The 15,746-nt window shown below is 41.0% G+C and overlaps 2 protein-coding genes across 4 annotated transcripts in view; one reads left to right on the forward strand and one right to left on the reverse strand.

Moving 5' to 3' along the window:
• The window catches only part of LOC113018854 (uncharacterized), a 192,201-nt gene that overhangs the window by 19,462 nt on the left and 156,993 nt on the right, over positions 1-15,746 (reverse strand). The window lies entirely within an intron of this gene.
• The window catches only part of LOC113017920 (hemicentin-2-like), a 65,642-nt gene continuing 54,399 nt past the window's right edge, over positions 4,504-15,746 (forward strand). The window contains exons 1-3 of one of the 3 annotated variants that reach the window (XM_080299114.1): positions 4,504-4,785; positions 11,440-11,772; positions 13,117-13,449. In XM_080299114.1, coding sequence (XP_080155240.1) covers positions 4,725-4,785; positions 11,440-11,772; positions 13,117-13,449 — 727 coding nt within the window. In that variant the 5' untranslated portion in view covers positions 4,504-4,724. Of the gene's footprint in view, positions 4,786-10,641; positions 11,003-11,439; positions 11,773-13,116; positions 13,450-15,746 lie in introns of those variants that run through there. The other 2 variants (XM_080299115.1, XM_080299113.1) reach the window with 2 other exon arrangements.

The raw sequence follows: 15,746 nt of genomic DNA on the forward strand, positions 1-15,746 counted from the left end.
TAGTCCGGCTGTATGCCCTTTAAAATAGCACGCATGAACACCACATGAGTGGGCGGAGTGAGGAATCGGGTCTTGACACCTCCCTGTTCTCTGTTTACCTGGAGGTTGGTTGGGCTCACCTCTGGTTGCTGCCTGGTTAGTACTTATTATTATTATTATTTACTCCTATTTATGCATATGTTGGTCATTGCTGTTTCCCTACTATGTTATTCTTTTTCTCTCTGTTAACTTCCCCCAACTTCTCTCACTTTGTGTTTTTGTTCCACCCCCTGGTCTTGTCCATTGTGATTCAAGAGGAAAATTATGTACTAATGATACACTTGGAGAACTACATTTTGTGGCCCTCAACAATTTGGATTTTTACACTGCTGGACAGGGAAAAAAGCAGATTTATAGAATGTGTCCATAAAAGGCTGAAAATGTCACTCAGACCTCAAAGACATGAACTCACGCTGCTTTAAGTCACATCTACCAAAACGCTCCTCCTGTTCTGATTTTTCTGATAATAATCAGAAAGTGCAGAACTCCTCTGAGCTGTTACAGGAACAGATGTTGGCAGATGTGTCAGTGACAGAGTTACAGTTAGAGAGGTCAGTGAGCAGGATTTCTATCAGGATTCGTGTCAGAGTTATTATAATGATGTCTGTTGGTTCACACTCACGGCTGCTTTGGACTGATTCCAGCTCAAAGAGCATCAACATGTTTTCATGTTTCCATCATGATGAGGAGCAGAAACTCTGAGGATTCTCCTGAACTGACTACAGTAAGTCATCCACAGCTTCTGCTTTATATTCTACATATTATTCAGTAAATTATAGATAATTACTGATACTCAAGCTGTACAAATACTCTGGTAAAAGCTGAAGTACTCATTAAACTTCTTTGCTGAAGTAAAAGTGAAAAAGTACAGGCTCTGAAAAGTACTTGAGTAAAAAGTAATCGGGGTTAAGTGGACGTGGCAGGTGGAGAAACTCTAAGACTGAGTGTGGAGGTGCAGTGTGGGATAAAGAAATAAGTCAGAATCATTTGTTTTTTGAGCTCCAGCTTTTTCCAGGCTATGAAACCAGTTCAGTCTTTATCCAGGTTGTCTGCAATGATCTTTTAAACCCAACAGATGGCGCTCTTCACAGTGTCAACACAGCAAAGTGAGTGTGCCACACTCCATTAGGAGCCATCTACTCATCACTATCTTAAACTATAACCTTCATGGGACTGTGAGGGAGAAGAACAAAGAGCAAGAAAAGACTGAGACAACATGTACACACAGGATAACATGTGGGAGCACAGCTGGGCCAATCACAGAGGACGAGACAGAGGAAGCAGAACTAGACATGAGCAAAAACTTAAAATCACAAAGGAACAAATGATCTGATCACTGAAGACTATAATGTTTCATATACATGTTCAGTTCCTTGTACTTTCAAATCTGTCACATTGGACAATTGGTGTGTCACAATGTATGGATGTAAAAATTGGATTTAAAAGGGGAAATATCATTACGTTTGTTCCAAGGGCGTAGATTTGGTTTTGGCATTGGTGGGGACGGATGATTCAACCATCGAACTCTGCCCTGTTTCTTTCTTTTTCCTTTTTGTTTTTGCTTCTTGATAAAAGGAGAAATATACTTGCCTACATATGCTATTCTACATGCTTTTTAACCATTTAAAATAACAATTCATATTTTTACATTTGAATTATATAATGTTAAATTACTATTAAACAAATGACTGACTAAGTATTTTAGGCTTTAGTTTACTTCAGCCATATTCCATATAAATCAAGTATCATACAAACATAAAAATAGCTTCAAATAGAGTCATGACAATAAAAGAATATGACTTTAAGGACTTAACAACATCACTTCAGTTACACCAACATCTCTGACACATTAGCACTAAGGGAACACTGAATGACCTGCTGGGTTTTGTCCATAAAACTACTCGTCTAAGATTACCACAAAGTAAGAGATCTCTCAGCAACATTATGCAACATTTTAGGCACTACTGCCCCGATCAAGTCAGTGAGCTGGGATTTTTTATTCTAAACATGAACTACTGTTACAGCAACAGACATGGACCACTGGTGTCCCACACAACAACTCAATGTCCACTATGTGAAGCAGCCAAACACATGCCTGCTCCTCTCGTTAACTGAGATAAACTGCTGGCACATTGGTTTTACATCTATACTGTCCAGTCTCTCCTGGTGGACATACAGCAGCATTGTTTAATCTCATTTGAGTCATTGTTGACCTTAGCCATCTTTTTAGTCTTCTGAGGGCACTGAAGCTTTTTTCAGCCTCAGTACATGAGTTTTATCCTCAGATTAAAAGTATTATTATTCTGTGCTTGATGTGCCTCACCTTTGGCCCTGGCTCCTCCCCTCTGACTGCACTAGGACCTATTGCCACCTGATAAAATAACACATTGATTTGTGCCATATAAAAAGTGAGACATGTCAATTCAGATTCAATTTACATCAGCAGCCTAACAATTGTCATGATGATAAATACTAGTTAATCTATAGCATCAAATCATCAGTCAGTCACCTGTGACCTCGCCTCTTCACCTCTGTCTGAGCTACAACATGGCAGAGCTGCCTCTGTCACCTGATGAATAACAGTGAGACATTCCACATACATGCAGTCACACATGTGCTTCAAATACAGTCATGAACCAACAAGTCATCATCCAGTTTCACCTGTGATCTTGTGTCACCATTACTCTCTGAGCTTTGTGTTGGTTCTTCTGTCATCTGACAAATAGGACAAACATGACAATAAGAATAAAATGTGGAGCTGCTTCAGTGTTTCTGTCACTTTGTGCAGATCGTGACTCATCAGTAATGTTTGTAGTGTGAGTGCATTTTTAAACAATTTGTGCAAACTGCACTACAAGGTGGAATATTTGCAACATCATGACTACCTCATGACATTTTGTCTCAAAAATTAACCCTATGAATACGTCAGTACCATTAGGATGAAATTATTGTGTCACCAACATTTTAACGTTAGACATATAATTCTAACAGCCTCTGTAAACTAATATCCGGGCTGCTCAAAGCTGCCGTTTTCTCTGACAGTTTCAATCAAAATTAGAAATGCTGCTCTGAGACTGAGAGAACTAATAGTGCTGCCTGTTGTGCAGTTAGTTTGCAAATGGTTACATACAATTTTAGACTGATGTGGGACAAAGCCTAGCATAGCCTGTAACATTATTGTGACGGACACATTTTATGAGTGAACTTGGCTTTAAGTGACTTACAGGTTTCTTTGAAAAATACTTTCTTATATCCAAGTTCTTCCTTTTTGCTGCCGTCCTCGCAGCGCAGGCTTGCAGCTGCTAAAACTAAACAGAGCTCGCTGAAAGGCACAGCCAATCACATTGGCCATATTTGTCACGTGAGGTAGGACTCCAGTAGAGGACGTAATTTAACTTTTTCTGCACCGCTGGGTGAATGAGACGCTGACAGATCGTTTTTTTTTTCTTCTTTCTATGGGTTTGTTTTTCTTTACTCGAAGACATCAAATTATTGGTGGGGACATGTCCCTTCCGTCCATGCTAAATCTACGCCCTTGGTTTGTTCAGTTCACCCAAAGATGAACTTGTTCCATTATTTCTTTGAATGTTTGAATTGTTTACTTTCTTTAAAAAAAATGCTTGTGCTGAACAAACCTTAAGTAGTTTCCTTTGTTAAAGCAGTTTGTAAGAAGTGTAAGAAGTAAGTAAGTGTGTAAGTGTAAGAAGTAAGTAAGTGTAAGTGTGTAAGTGTAAGAAGTAAGTAAGTGTAAGTGTTCCTTTGGACCTATAGAAAAAGCAGATGGATTAAACCAATCTCACACTTTTTATCTTTACATGGATTTTTGTTCCATCCTGATGATCAGAAGAGTGTTTTGGGATTTAACAGATCTCTTAAGAACAACGGTAAGTGTTTTTTTTCTAAAACCACTTTCAGTCTTATATATAAAAAGTTTCAGTTGTCATGGTTACAGTTCACTTTACCCTGTCATGTACGAATTTTGACAACGTGAATTAGATTTTTTTCCTTAAGTATTTTTTATTCATCTTTATCTTTATTTATATTAAAGATAAATAAAAATACTTAACAAAAAATCCCGATTGAGGTTGTCACAATTCATGCATAACAGGGTTAAATAACAATAGTTACAATAAAACACGCCATACATCTATGGTAACATTAAACCACCAGTGAGGGTATGGAGTAACACAGTGTCCAATGTAGTGGTTTATGTACAAGTATACCATCAAAACTGACACAAATGCAAGAAAACAGCCTTTGAATAGCTGTCCACAGCTGTACTGCAGTGACCACTCTGCGTGAAAGAGTCAGCATCCACCCACAAAAATGTTTAAACAGAAAAACTGTTTCAAAAACGAGTGAGACTTCATTTAAAATGTAATTTCCTTTCTAGTGGATGTTAACCCTGTAAAGTCAGAAGTATGATATCATTGCTAGAAAATCCAACACATCAAACGTCACCCCGACGCAACTTCGATACGAGACGTTAAATCGAAAGTGTTTTGAGTTTGAACGAGAAGCTGAACGACAGATCCGTCCTAACCCTCAGGGACTTTCAGCTTTATTTAAACCTTAAATGTAATCTCATGTGTTCAGGTTTAAACTCAGGTTCAGTTATTGAGTGAAAATACCAACAGACTCAGACATTTAGAACAAACTAAGAGTCCGATCGGCAGAAACAGAGAATGTCTGCTGTAACTGCAACGCTCTGCTCCACTTTGATCTTTGTCCTGTTCGTCTCTGCAGGTGAGATTTAACTGATAGAAACTAAACTGAGTTTAATTCTGATTTAAAGAATCTCAGTCTGGTTTATTTCTCTAAGAATGAATTTCTTATACATTCAGTATCTGGAGCGAAACAAGGCTGGGTGGAGTCTGTTCCAATTTAGCGATCGCACGCTTGAAGTACGCGCATTACGTACCGGGGAGACCGGGGATAGTTGTAACATTTTTCACATTTCTGTCTGTAAATTGGAGATCTTTTAAGGTAGTGGATTCAAAATGTAATGCAAAGTATTTACATGTCTCTGCTATTAAATAATGCAGCTATTTTCTCTGCAGCACAATTACCCATTGCATGGTATGGTCTCAAACACAAAGAGTGAAATGTTACAATTAACCCCATAGTCTGGGTTAGTTGTAACATATCCTGGGGTGAAATGTAACACAATGAAATAAGGGTACTAACAAAACATTAACGTGTAATCTTTGTTTATTCAACACATGAATGCACTTAGAGCCATTTATGCAACTATGTGTGTGTGTGTGACAGAATGCAGAAATCTAGCTTTTGAACATATTCCAACCCCCCAAAAAAGACAAATTATGGAATTTTCTGCAACTGAATATTTCATTAATTTTGGTTGGTCTTCCTTGAGTTTGGCCTCATTGGCTCAGTGGGCATTATAACCTACAACTCTTGCACCAATTTTGAACATAACAATGAAGCTGAAAAAATGTAGTTGTTCAACAGCATCGCAATTGAATTACTTTTTATCATGGCTTACCTTGGTGTGGTTTGCAAAGTGCTTCAGAAAGATGAGGAAATCTGTTTCTTGCATCCATCCTGATTTATTTCCACTACCAGTACTTCCTACTGGTCCATCTCTGACACAGTGGTCTGCATAATGTATGTGTGGGAACACAAACAGTGGAGGAATTGTGTTGCCAATGGCATTAACCACATATACAAAAGCGACCAGTGAACCTCTCTCTGCTGATGTCGTTCACAAACTTGTTTAATATAAGTTAAAGTAATAGTGTGGTAAGTTGTAACATCTGCATTATTGTTACAACTAACCCAGACTGTTGCTGTTACAACTGACCCAGACTCCTATAGCCATGAACTAGCTAACATTACAGCCAACGGCTAAAACATTAGCACTAAAGACGTACACAGAATATATCCCCATAGACATACAAATAACATAATTTAGGTTTGATGAGTTTAACTGAAAAGCAGATAATGCTATTACAAATTGAAATAAAGTAGAAAAACTTACTTTTTGGCATACAAATTACATTTTTTCGTGTTAAATTGTCTGTGTTTGACAAAATGTGCTGATTTTTCACATGTGATAGCAGAACTGAATTGGGCATGTGCAGGATGAGTCACATCATTTGAAACTTAGCCCTGATTGGAGAAATTGGAAGTGTTACAACTGACCCACGTTACAACTATCCCCGGTCTCCCCTGCTATAAGTACTAGTGATGTGCGGATCATCCTGAAATATCGATTCCTCCGATACCAGTCATTTATGTTCTAGAATCGATTCTCACATTAAAATATCGATATTTTAGTAATTTAGAGTAAATTTGTAGTTTATCATTAACAGGAACACAGTGGAAAGAAACTATAACATTCGGATTGTCTGCATTCAAAGGAACTACTTCCTCTTCCGCCTTTCATAGTCATGTGCAAAATACGGCTGTATAAATGCCTCGCAGCCCCTTGGCGCGCGCACTCACAACAATGGTTGAGCGTAATTGTGGAGACGTATTTTACCTCCACAAATAGCCGAGACGTGGCAAAAAAGTGCTCCAAGAGTGAGGTGTTGTGGCCATACTTTCCAACCTTGAGACCTCAGAATTAGGGAGACAATTCATAAGGGCTGTTGGGGTGTGGGGGGTGATAAATACATTTTACAGTGTTTCTTTATCGGAATTATATACATTAAATGTCACCGTTATTATTGGCCGGCCCGGAAACAGCGGGGGTGTCCAAATTCAGAGGCTGCTTCCACCTGAGACTCTGCTCCTTGCTATCGAAAATATAACCGGGTGCTGAGAGAGGCGGCGGGCTGGGGTGGGTATTCTAATATCCCCTCGGCTTGCTGCCGGTACGTTGGGGTTTTTCCCGGTGGACGAGAGGATTTGTTCCCTGCGCCTTAGGGTCGGGGAATGGGTCCTGACTGTCATCTCCGCTTATGCGCCGCGTGGCAGCTCGGAGTACCCAGCCCTCTTAGAGACCCGGGGGGGTGCTGGAAGGTACTCCACATGGAGACTCTGTTGTCCTGCTGGGAGACTTCAATGCTCACGTGGGTAACGACAGCGAGACCTGGAGGGGCGTGACTGGGAGGAGCGGCCTCCCTGATCTGAACCCGAGCGGTGCTTTGTTATTGGACTTCTGTGCTAATCACAGTTTGGCCATAACGAACACCCTGTTCGAACATAAGAGTGTCCATAAGTGCACGTGGCACCAGGATGCTCTAGGCCGTAGGTCGATGATCGATTTTGTAATCGTATCACCAGACCTGCGACCATATGTTCTGGACACTCGGGTAAGAGAGGGGCTGAGCTGTCAACTGATCACCACCTGGTGGTGAGTTGGATCAGGTGGCGGGGGAGGACGCTGGACAGACCTGGTGCACCTAAACGCGTAGTGAGACCTGGTGCACCTAAACGCGTAGTGAGGGTGTGCTGGGAACGTCTAGCAGAGGCCCCAGTCCGCGAGATCTTCAACGCACACCTCCGGCAGAGCTTAAACAGCATTCCAAGGGAGACTGGGGACATTGAGTCCGAATGGACCATGTTCAGCATCTCCATTGCCGAAGCTGCTGCATTGAGCTGCGGCCGCAAGGTGGTTGGTGCCTGCCGTGGTGGTAATCCACGAACCAAATGGTGGACACCAGAGGTGAAGGGAGCCACCAGGCTAAAGAAGGAGACCTATCGGGCTTGGTTAGCCTGTGGGACTCCGGAGGCAGCCGACAGGTATCGACAGGCCAAGCGGAATGCGGCTCGGGCAGTGGCTGAAGCAAAAACTCGGGTGTGGGAGGAGTTCGGAGAGGCCATGGAAAAAGACTTTCGGACTGCCTCGAAGAGATTCTGGCAAACCGTCAGGCGTCTCGGGAGGGGAAAGCTGGTAGACCGGGGTGGTGGTCCCCATCTTTAAGAAGGGGGACCGGAGGGTGTGTTCCAACTACAGGGGATCACACTCCTCAGCCTCCCTGGGAAAGTCTATGCCAGGGTGCTGGAAAGGAGAGTTCGTCCGTTAGTCGAACCTCGGATACAGGAGGAACAATGCGGTTTTCGTCCTGGTCGCGGAACACTGGACCAGCTCTTTATCCTCTCGAGGATACTTGAGGGTGCATGGGAGTTTGCCCAACCAGTCTACATGTGTTTTGTGGACTTGGAGAAGGCATTCGATCGTGTCCCTCGGGGTGTCCTGTGGGAGGTGTTGCGGGAGTATGGGGTGTCAGGCCCATTGCTACGGGCCATTCGATCCCTATAAAACCGTTGCTAGAGCTTGGTTTGCATTGCCGGCAATAAGTCGGACTCGTTCCCGGTGGGTGATGGGCTCCGCCAGGGCTGCCCTTTGTCTCCGGTTCTGTTCATAATTTTTATGGACAGGATTTCTAGGCGCAGCCAAGTGGCGGAGGGCTTTCACTTTGGTGGCCTCAGAATCTCATCTCTGATTTTTGCGGATGATGTGGTTCTGTTGGCTTCATCGGGTGAGGGCCTCCAGCTCGCACTGGAACGGTTCACAGCCGAGTGTGAAGCAGCAGGATTGAGGATCAGCACCTCCAAATCTGAGGCCATGGTTCTCAGCCGGAAAAGGGTGGAGTGCCCACTCCGGGTCGGGGATGAGTTCCTGCCCCAAGTGGAGGAGTTCAAGTATCTCGGGGTCTTGTTCGCGAGTGATGGGAGAAGGGAGCCGGAGATCGACAGACGGATTGGGGCTGCAGCTGCAGTAATCCGGACGCTGCACTGGTCCGTCGTGGTGAAGAGGGAGCTGAGTGTAAAAGCGAAGCTCTCAACCGGTCGATCTACGTCCCAACCCTCACCTATGGCCACGAGCTGTGGGTAGTGACCGAAAGAACGAGATCGCGGATAGAAGCGGCAGAAATGAGCTTCCTCCGAAGGGTGGCTGGCCTCTCCCTTAGAGATAGGGTGAGAAGTTCGGCCATCCGGGAGGGGCTCAGAGTAGAGCCGCTGCTGCTCCACATCGAAAGGAGCCAGCTGAGGTGGTTCGGGCATCTGACAAGGATGCCCCCTGGGCACCTCCTGGGTGAGGTGTTCCAGGCATGTCCCACCGGGAGGAGGCCCCGGGGCAGACCCAGGACACGCTGGAGAGATTATATCTCTCGGCTGGCCTGGGAACGCCTTGGTATTCCCCCGGATAAGCTGGAGGAGGTGGCTGGGGAGAGGGAGGTCTGGGCCTCTTTGTTTAGGCTGCTGCCCCCGCGACCCGGTCTCGGATAAAGCGGATGAAGATGGATGGATGGATGGCATATTTTATTTGTTACTCCCACCTGTCTGAAGCACTCATTGAGTATCACTCCACAGTTTCATTGGAAAGCAGAGAGCTGAAGTGTTTTGGTATGTTATACACTATAATCTTACGGGACTTGGCTCACTTTACCTCATGCCTCCTGAAACAGCACAGATGTCCTCCTATTACGCCTCTCTGTAAAGTTTGAAATGGCCACAAAATAGATTGAAAGTCTGCTGCCACCTCCTGGTAAAACTGGGTGTTACAACATCATAGTGGCCTTGTTCTGCATTCCCTTATCACATACCTCATAATGCCAATATACACAACCTCTGGCACCCTTCATCAAAGTGAACAAAAATGATCTGACTGGGCTTTTGCTTTCCTTTTCTTATTTTATACATCCGAGTAAACCTCACTATTTTTCCTCAATACAAATTCATGGTAAGCTTCATATAAGCTTCTATATCCTTCCTTATTTTTATGCACGTTAAAATGCTCTTAGTATCTATTTTCCCTTTAATAATTACAATATGTGCACATTTTTTTATTTTCCAACTTGCTCCAGTCTCTTAGCTCTCTTGCTCTGAAATTCAAGAGCTCATTAACATCTCTACGCAATGATGCATGATTAATTTCCCCAATTTTAGTCTTTCAGTCAGTTTAATTGTGTTTATGGATTTTGCATTTTTTATTTTATCTTAGAAGAATGTCTCAGCCTCTTTTCTTGCACTTAAGTTAGTCATTTCCCAGTTATTTAGCCCACTTCCAATATTGTCAGAGCTGCTGTCCAAGTTCTTCCTTTTACATTTACCTGAGTGTTCCTCTCCGTGTTTATCATTGCAGTCTTTGCACTCTTTTGCCCACCCATCCTGCTGTTGTGAAAATGTGATTGTCCATCCAGTCATTTCTGATGGCTTTTTTGGTCGTTGTTTATTTTTCAATGTGTGATATATCTCTGCTTGTATTGGTAAATAGACTGTAGTCAATAGGAGATAGGAAGAGGAAATAAATAAAAATAACATAATGTGAGTTGCTTTAAAAAAAATCCCAGGGATGAACAACAAGAAAATAACAACTGTTTCAAAAACAACTTTATGGTTCTATATGTAACTACATTATGTGTGATCATTAAAATCATCGTTTGACTCGACCCGACCGGACCAGTGTTGTTATTGTGGTTTTTCTCTTGTCTCCATCCCCAATATTTTGAACCATAACAAGGCCAAAGACTCCTTTACTGCTGTTTAAACACAACTACTTCCAGCTGATACACAGTGGTTACTTCCTTGTCAGAACTTTCCAGAAATGAGGCATGGACATCTGTCCAGACCTAGACAGGCAGTCAGTCAGTTCCAGTAATACCAGTCATATCATCAAATAACAACTCAAATTAACCCACCGCTCAGTTTACCGTCATCCTCTGTCCAACTCAGAAATCACTTTCTGTTTCACCTGGTTAATTATTAAACACTTTATGATTCTACAGTCCAAAAGTCACTCTAACACAAAGTCTTTAAGAGACTTTGTATGTACATGAGTAGTTTGTTCTCACAGTCAGTGGCCTTTGGCTTTATTTAAACCATAAATTTAAGTTTTTGAACTCAGGTTCTCTGTTGTTTGCTGATGCAAGGCTATCTATAACAAACAGAGTTTGATCGTTGGAACTCAAGAACACGGACATGTCTGCTGTAACTGTGTCGATATTCTTAACTTTGCTGTTTGTCGGAGTCTTCGTGTTTGTCTCTGCAGGTGAGGTTTACCTGTTATATCAGTATAATATCAGTTGGTGTTTCTCTCTAAGATAAAGAGTAAGAACTACAGTAGAATTAATTTCATTTTAGTGCCAAGATCATGTCTGTAGGAATCATGTATGAATTTAAGAAGGTAACAGTGCTGACCACCTCAATGAAGCCCTAATACTGTTAGTTTGTGTAAATTATTGTTTTATAAATACTTTCTTTTGTAATGTGTGACAACAAGGCTGAGGGCAGAAACAACATTTTATACTATACATGTATTAAAGACTTAAAATTGTTAGTGTTAAATAAGCCGACTCCAACTGAAACATGTGGGTTTGTGATTTTTTTTAATGTTTTTTTATTTTATTTAAAAGCTAATCTATTTTTAAAAGTGAACAGTTGTACTTGACCTTTAACCTCTCTGCTCTGTGCTGTTTCTTCTTTCAGACCAGAAAACCATCACAGTTGCATCTGGACAGGACGTTATTCTGCCATGTCGAGTTCCAAATAAAAATACAAACAAATTTGTACAGTGGAGCAGAGCTGACCTGGAGCCGGAATATTTCCTTGTTTATCGGGATGGGCAGTTTCCAGATAACCAGCATCCATCTTTTAAGAACCGGGTGGATCTGCAGGACAGACAGATGAAGGATGGAGACGTGTCTTTGATTTTGAAGCATGTGAGCAGCGCTGATACTGGATCATATGTGTGTCGTGCTTTCATGGAAGAAACACGTTCATGGAAACCAATCAGCATCATCAACCTGAATGTTCCTCCAGGTGAGTGAGTGAGCTCAGACACTGCTTGATTTTCTTTCTCTCTCCATTATAATGTTACTACCATAAAAACAGAGACTGCTCATTTTTTAAGAAGGCAAACACAGGAATTCAGCTGAGGATGAAATAATTATTTCCCAGTCTGTAGCTGTAGATGGAGCAGGTGATCCTGAACTATGCCTTAGTTGTGATGTAATAGACTTAGGCTGCTTGGTCCCTTTATTATTAGCAGTTATTAAAATAGATCTCTCCTACAGTTTGCCTTTTGTACTGTTTCTCTGTACTCTCTTTTTTTTCTCACACCAACAACCAGTCCCAGCAGACGACTGTCCCTGGTGTAATTAAAGTGACTTCCTGTATTCCTGATAACCTAACCCTTTCCCACTGCGCAAACAATGTAAATATGTATATAAGAAAGCTGAAAATATTTGTCATACTTTAAGTTGCACATCTGGTTCTTATGCAAGCCTCACTCCCCACATCATTGAGCTATTACTGCACTTCTTTTGGCTTTTTTAAAAATGTATTAATTGATTGATTAGTTTACAACATATATGGAGCTGGGTAAATATGTCAGTCTTCTTTATGTTCTCCTTTTTTTTAAAAATGTTTTTTGAATTTGTGTTGAGGATACTTGTGGGAATGTTTTCATTTTATTTTGGATAAATATCTAATTTACTTATTTGGAACTGAATTTATTTTCCATTTTGAGTGTGTTCTTCTGTAACACTTGAAGATTTAGACAGTTTGTTTTATTTTATACATCTATATTGGTATACTGTTAGGATGCCTGGGTCGTTGACCCAGGGTTTTGAGTTTATTACAATATTTATCATTTCTAGTCTTTGGTTTCTTTGTTAGAGTTCTGTCTTATGTTTTATGTCTCTGTGTTCTCTAGTTGCTGTCTCCCCTGTCAGCTGTATCCCCTTGTCAAGTTCATGTCTCTGTGTTATGTTTCCTGTTTTACTTTGAAAGTCTGTGTCTCATATAAACGAGAGTCTCAGTTTTGTTACTTTTTGTAGTTCAGCATTAAAGCTGTATTGTGTCTTATAAGAAAAGAGGCTGCTTTCTCTCACACATTATGTTCACTTATTATCAGCACATGTTGTTGTTCTGTGGAAGCTAACATCTTGCAGTTTCTGACACTTTGCATGTTTAGCATGAAGCTAAAATTCCCCCTCAGTGGGTCACTGGTGACCTGCTGGATGTTCAGAGATTCATTAAATCCAACATGACTAAAAACTCAAATGTGAAAGGAAATAAACAAAATATTTAAAGTCAATCATTCTGATCATAATTGTACTTTGACCTTTTAACCTCTCTGCTCTGTGTTGTTTCCCCTTTCAGACATGAAAACCATCACAGCTGTGCCTGGACAGGACGTCACGCTGACATGTCAAACTCCAAATAACAACAACATCAAATATGTACATTGGAGCAGAGCTGACCTGGAGCCAGAATATCTTCTTGTTTACAGGAATGGGCAGTTTTTTCCAGCCAACCAGCATCCATCTTTTAAGAACCGGGTGGATCTGCAGGACAGACAGATGAAGAATGGAGACGTGTCTTTGATTCTGAAGGATGTGAACAGTGCTGATAATGGAACATATGTGTGTCGTATTTTCATGGAAGAAACACGCTCATGGAAGCTCAGCATCATCAACCTGAGTGTTCCTTCAGGTGAGTGAGTGGAGTTTAGACACTACTTTCTGATCTGTGATTTATTTATTTTCTTGTATTTTTTTAATGGTTGACCTGGTAATCAGAGGTAGACAGATGTTCATCCAGCTATCCCGTTTTTATTCAGTCTGTGAAAGTGAATCCTGCCGCTGCCATAGCTGCTGAAAACGTACTTAGTGCAGACACAAAACGTCCATCAGCTTCAAAGTGTGTCAGAAAAATGTCCACATGGTGACTGATGGATGAGAGAGGTCCCATTTTTGTTGTTGTGCACAAATCATTGAACAACACAAACACTTAGAGCTGCTTTCAGTGCTGCCTGTTTTGTTACTGCACACATTTCTGATGGTCCTACAGTCCAACGTAGCAAACATCACTGTACTGGCCTCGTAGAACCGCTTTCTACTATCCAGGAGTTAAACACCTCCACACAAAAGCCACTGACGCCAGAGTGGGTTTAGACTTTGCTTTATATGGCAGGTGTGAAACTGTAACAACAAAATACAGTGTATATGATTGACAAATTAAAATAATTACATCAAACAACTGTCTACGAACCATAAATTAGCACGCGTAATACATCATCTAATTAACTGCTATTAATCAACATAAAGTGCCAAACAATAATGCATACTCAGAGGGAATGCCTTTTTATCAGCCTTTCACAGCATAGATCACAGCATAGATCACATTCAGTCGATTGTCTGATTCTTTCTTACACTTCCCCTGTCCGCACACGGACCATGCCTTTCTCTTAAAGGGCCAGTGCACTAACCAAACAAAACAAACGTACAAATTTGACAATAGTCAGAACAATCTCCCTGAAGCTTCTTTCTGAACTTTGGGAAGCAGTGGTGCTGCAGTAATCTCTGTTGCACTCCCTTTTATATACAAAAAAAGATAGCTTTAGATGTTTAAAATGTTTTAAACACTACTTCCATACTTTCTGTAAAAAGGTGTGATAAACAAGTAAAAATACCATAATGAGATGCTTCATACCCCTGGAAATTCTGAGAATTGTCCTCATACTGGCCTCCTTATCATCATCCAACTTCTGATTAAAATCACCTTCATGGTTCACCACGGTATGGAAGGGACTCGCACATCTGTCTCTGATGAATGTCCTCACAGACACTTGAACAGTTTGAACACCAGTGAGGGGAACCTTCTGAGCGCCAAGTGATATTTTGGTGTACTATGTCCTGGTTTAACATGATGACTGATCAGTAATTTCACACTCTTGCAAAAGGGCACTTGACCATGTTGTATGCTTTGTAAATTTAGCTTTTGGGCCAAGAAAAAGATTATCTATACCTGGACAGGTTCTGGTCAGCTGTGCACGAATAGGTTTATTGTGTTTTTACTACTGTGTCTTATGAAATCTTGCATTCGCAAGACTGTCATACTTCTTAATAGTTTCATACGACGTGTAAGTGTGTGTGTGTGTGTGTGTGTGTGTGTGTGTGTGTGTGTGTGTGTGTGTACCCTTGGTATATTGTTCTCAGTTGTGCCGACAACTTCACTTCACTTTGGGCTGCTTATTCCAGTCTGCTGTGTGCAGTACAGTGTAGTATTTCTGAGACTGAAACACAAATTTTAAATGGTCATGTACACTTTTGTGGCTCAAGAGTTGGGAGTTCGCCTTGTAATCGGAAGGTTGCCAGTTCAAGTTCCGGCTTGGACAGTCTCGGTCATTGTGTCCTTAGCTTGCCATCACCAGCATATGAATGGGTGGATGACTGGTTGTGTAAAGTTCTTTGGGGTCCTTAGGGACTAGTAAAGTGCTATACAAATACAGGCCATTTACCATTTAAATCCCTCGGTTTTAATTTGATTTTACAAACTTATAAATTTTACAAACTGAGTGTTACAAAGTTAAAATACATGATTGCACAGGAGTGGTTTGTGCCATGGCTCAATAAAATGGTCCATTTTTAAGGGGCTTTTAGTATTAACCATGGCACTATTTTCTGAAATAATTCTGTTATTGCATGCAAATAGATATAAGTCATGCTTTTTAAAAGGAAACTATTATGTTTAAAAATGTTAAGTTTTAAACCTAATGTTTAAACAAGTTTCCCTTACTCTGTTATAGAAGCACTTGGAAAATGTTTTACAAAACTTTTACATTTCAGAACAGTGCAAAAAAGAAAAAAAATTGCATCTGTGAAGTCAATAGAATTCATTCCATTCATGTTTTGGGAGATAACACAAATGTTAGGCTATAAATGAAATTCAAAATGATGAAAAAAAAAAACTAAAACAAAAATTTCCAAGAATATAAACAATATATTTAA

The sequence above is a fragment of the Astatotilapia calliptera genome, chromosome 3 (genome assembly GCF_964374335.1).
Source record: "Astatotilapia calliptera chromosome 3, fAstCal68.1, whole genome shotgun sequence".
In the NCBI taxonomy this organism is placed as follows: domain Eukaryota; kingdom Metazoa; phylum Chordata; class Actinopteri; order Cichliformes; family Cichlidae; genus Astatotilapia; species Astatotilapia calliptera.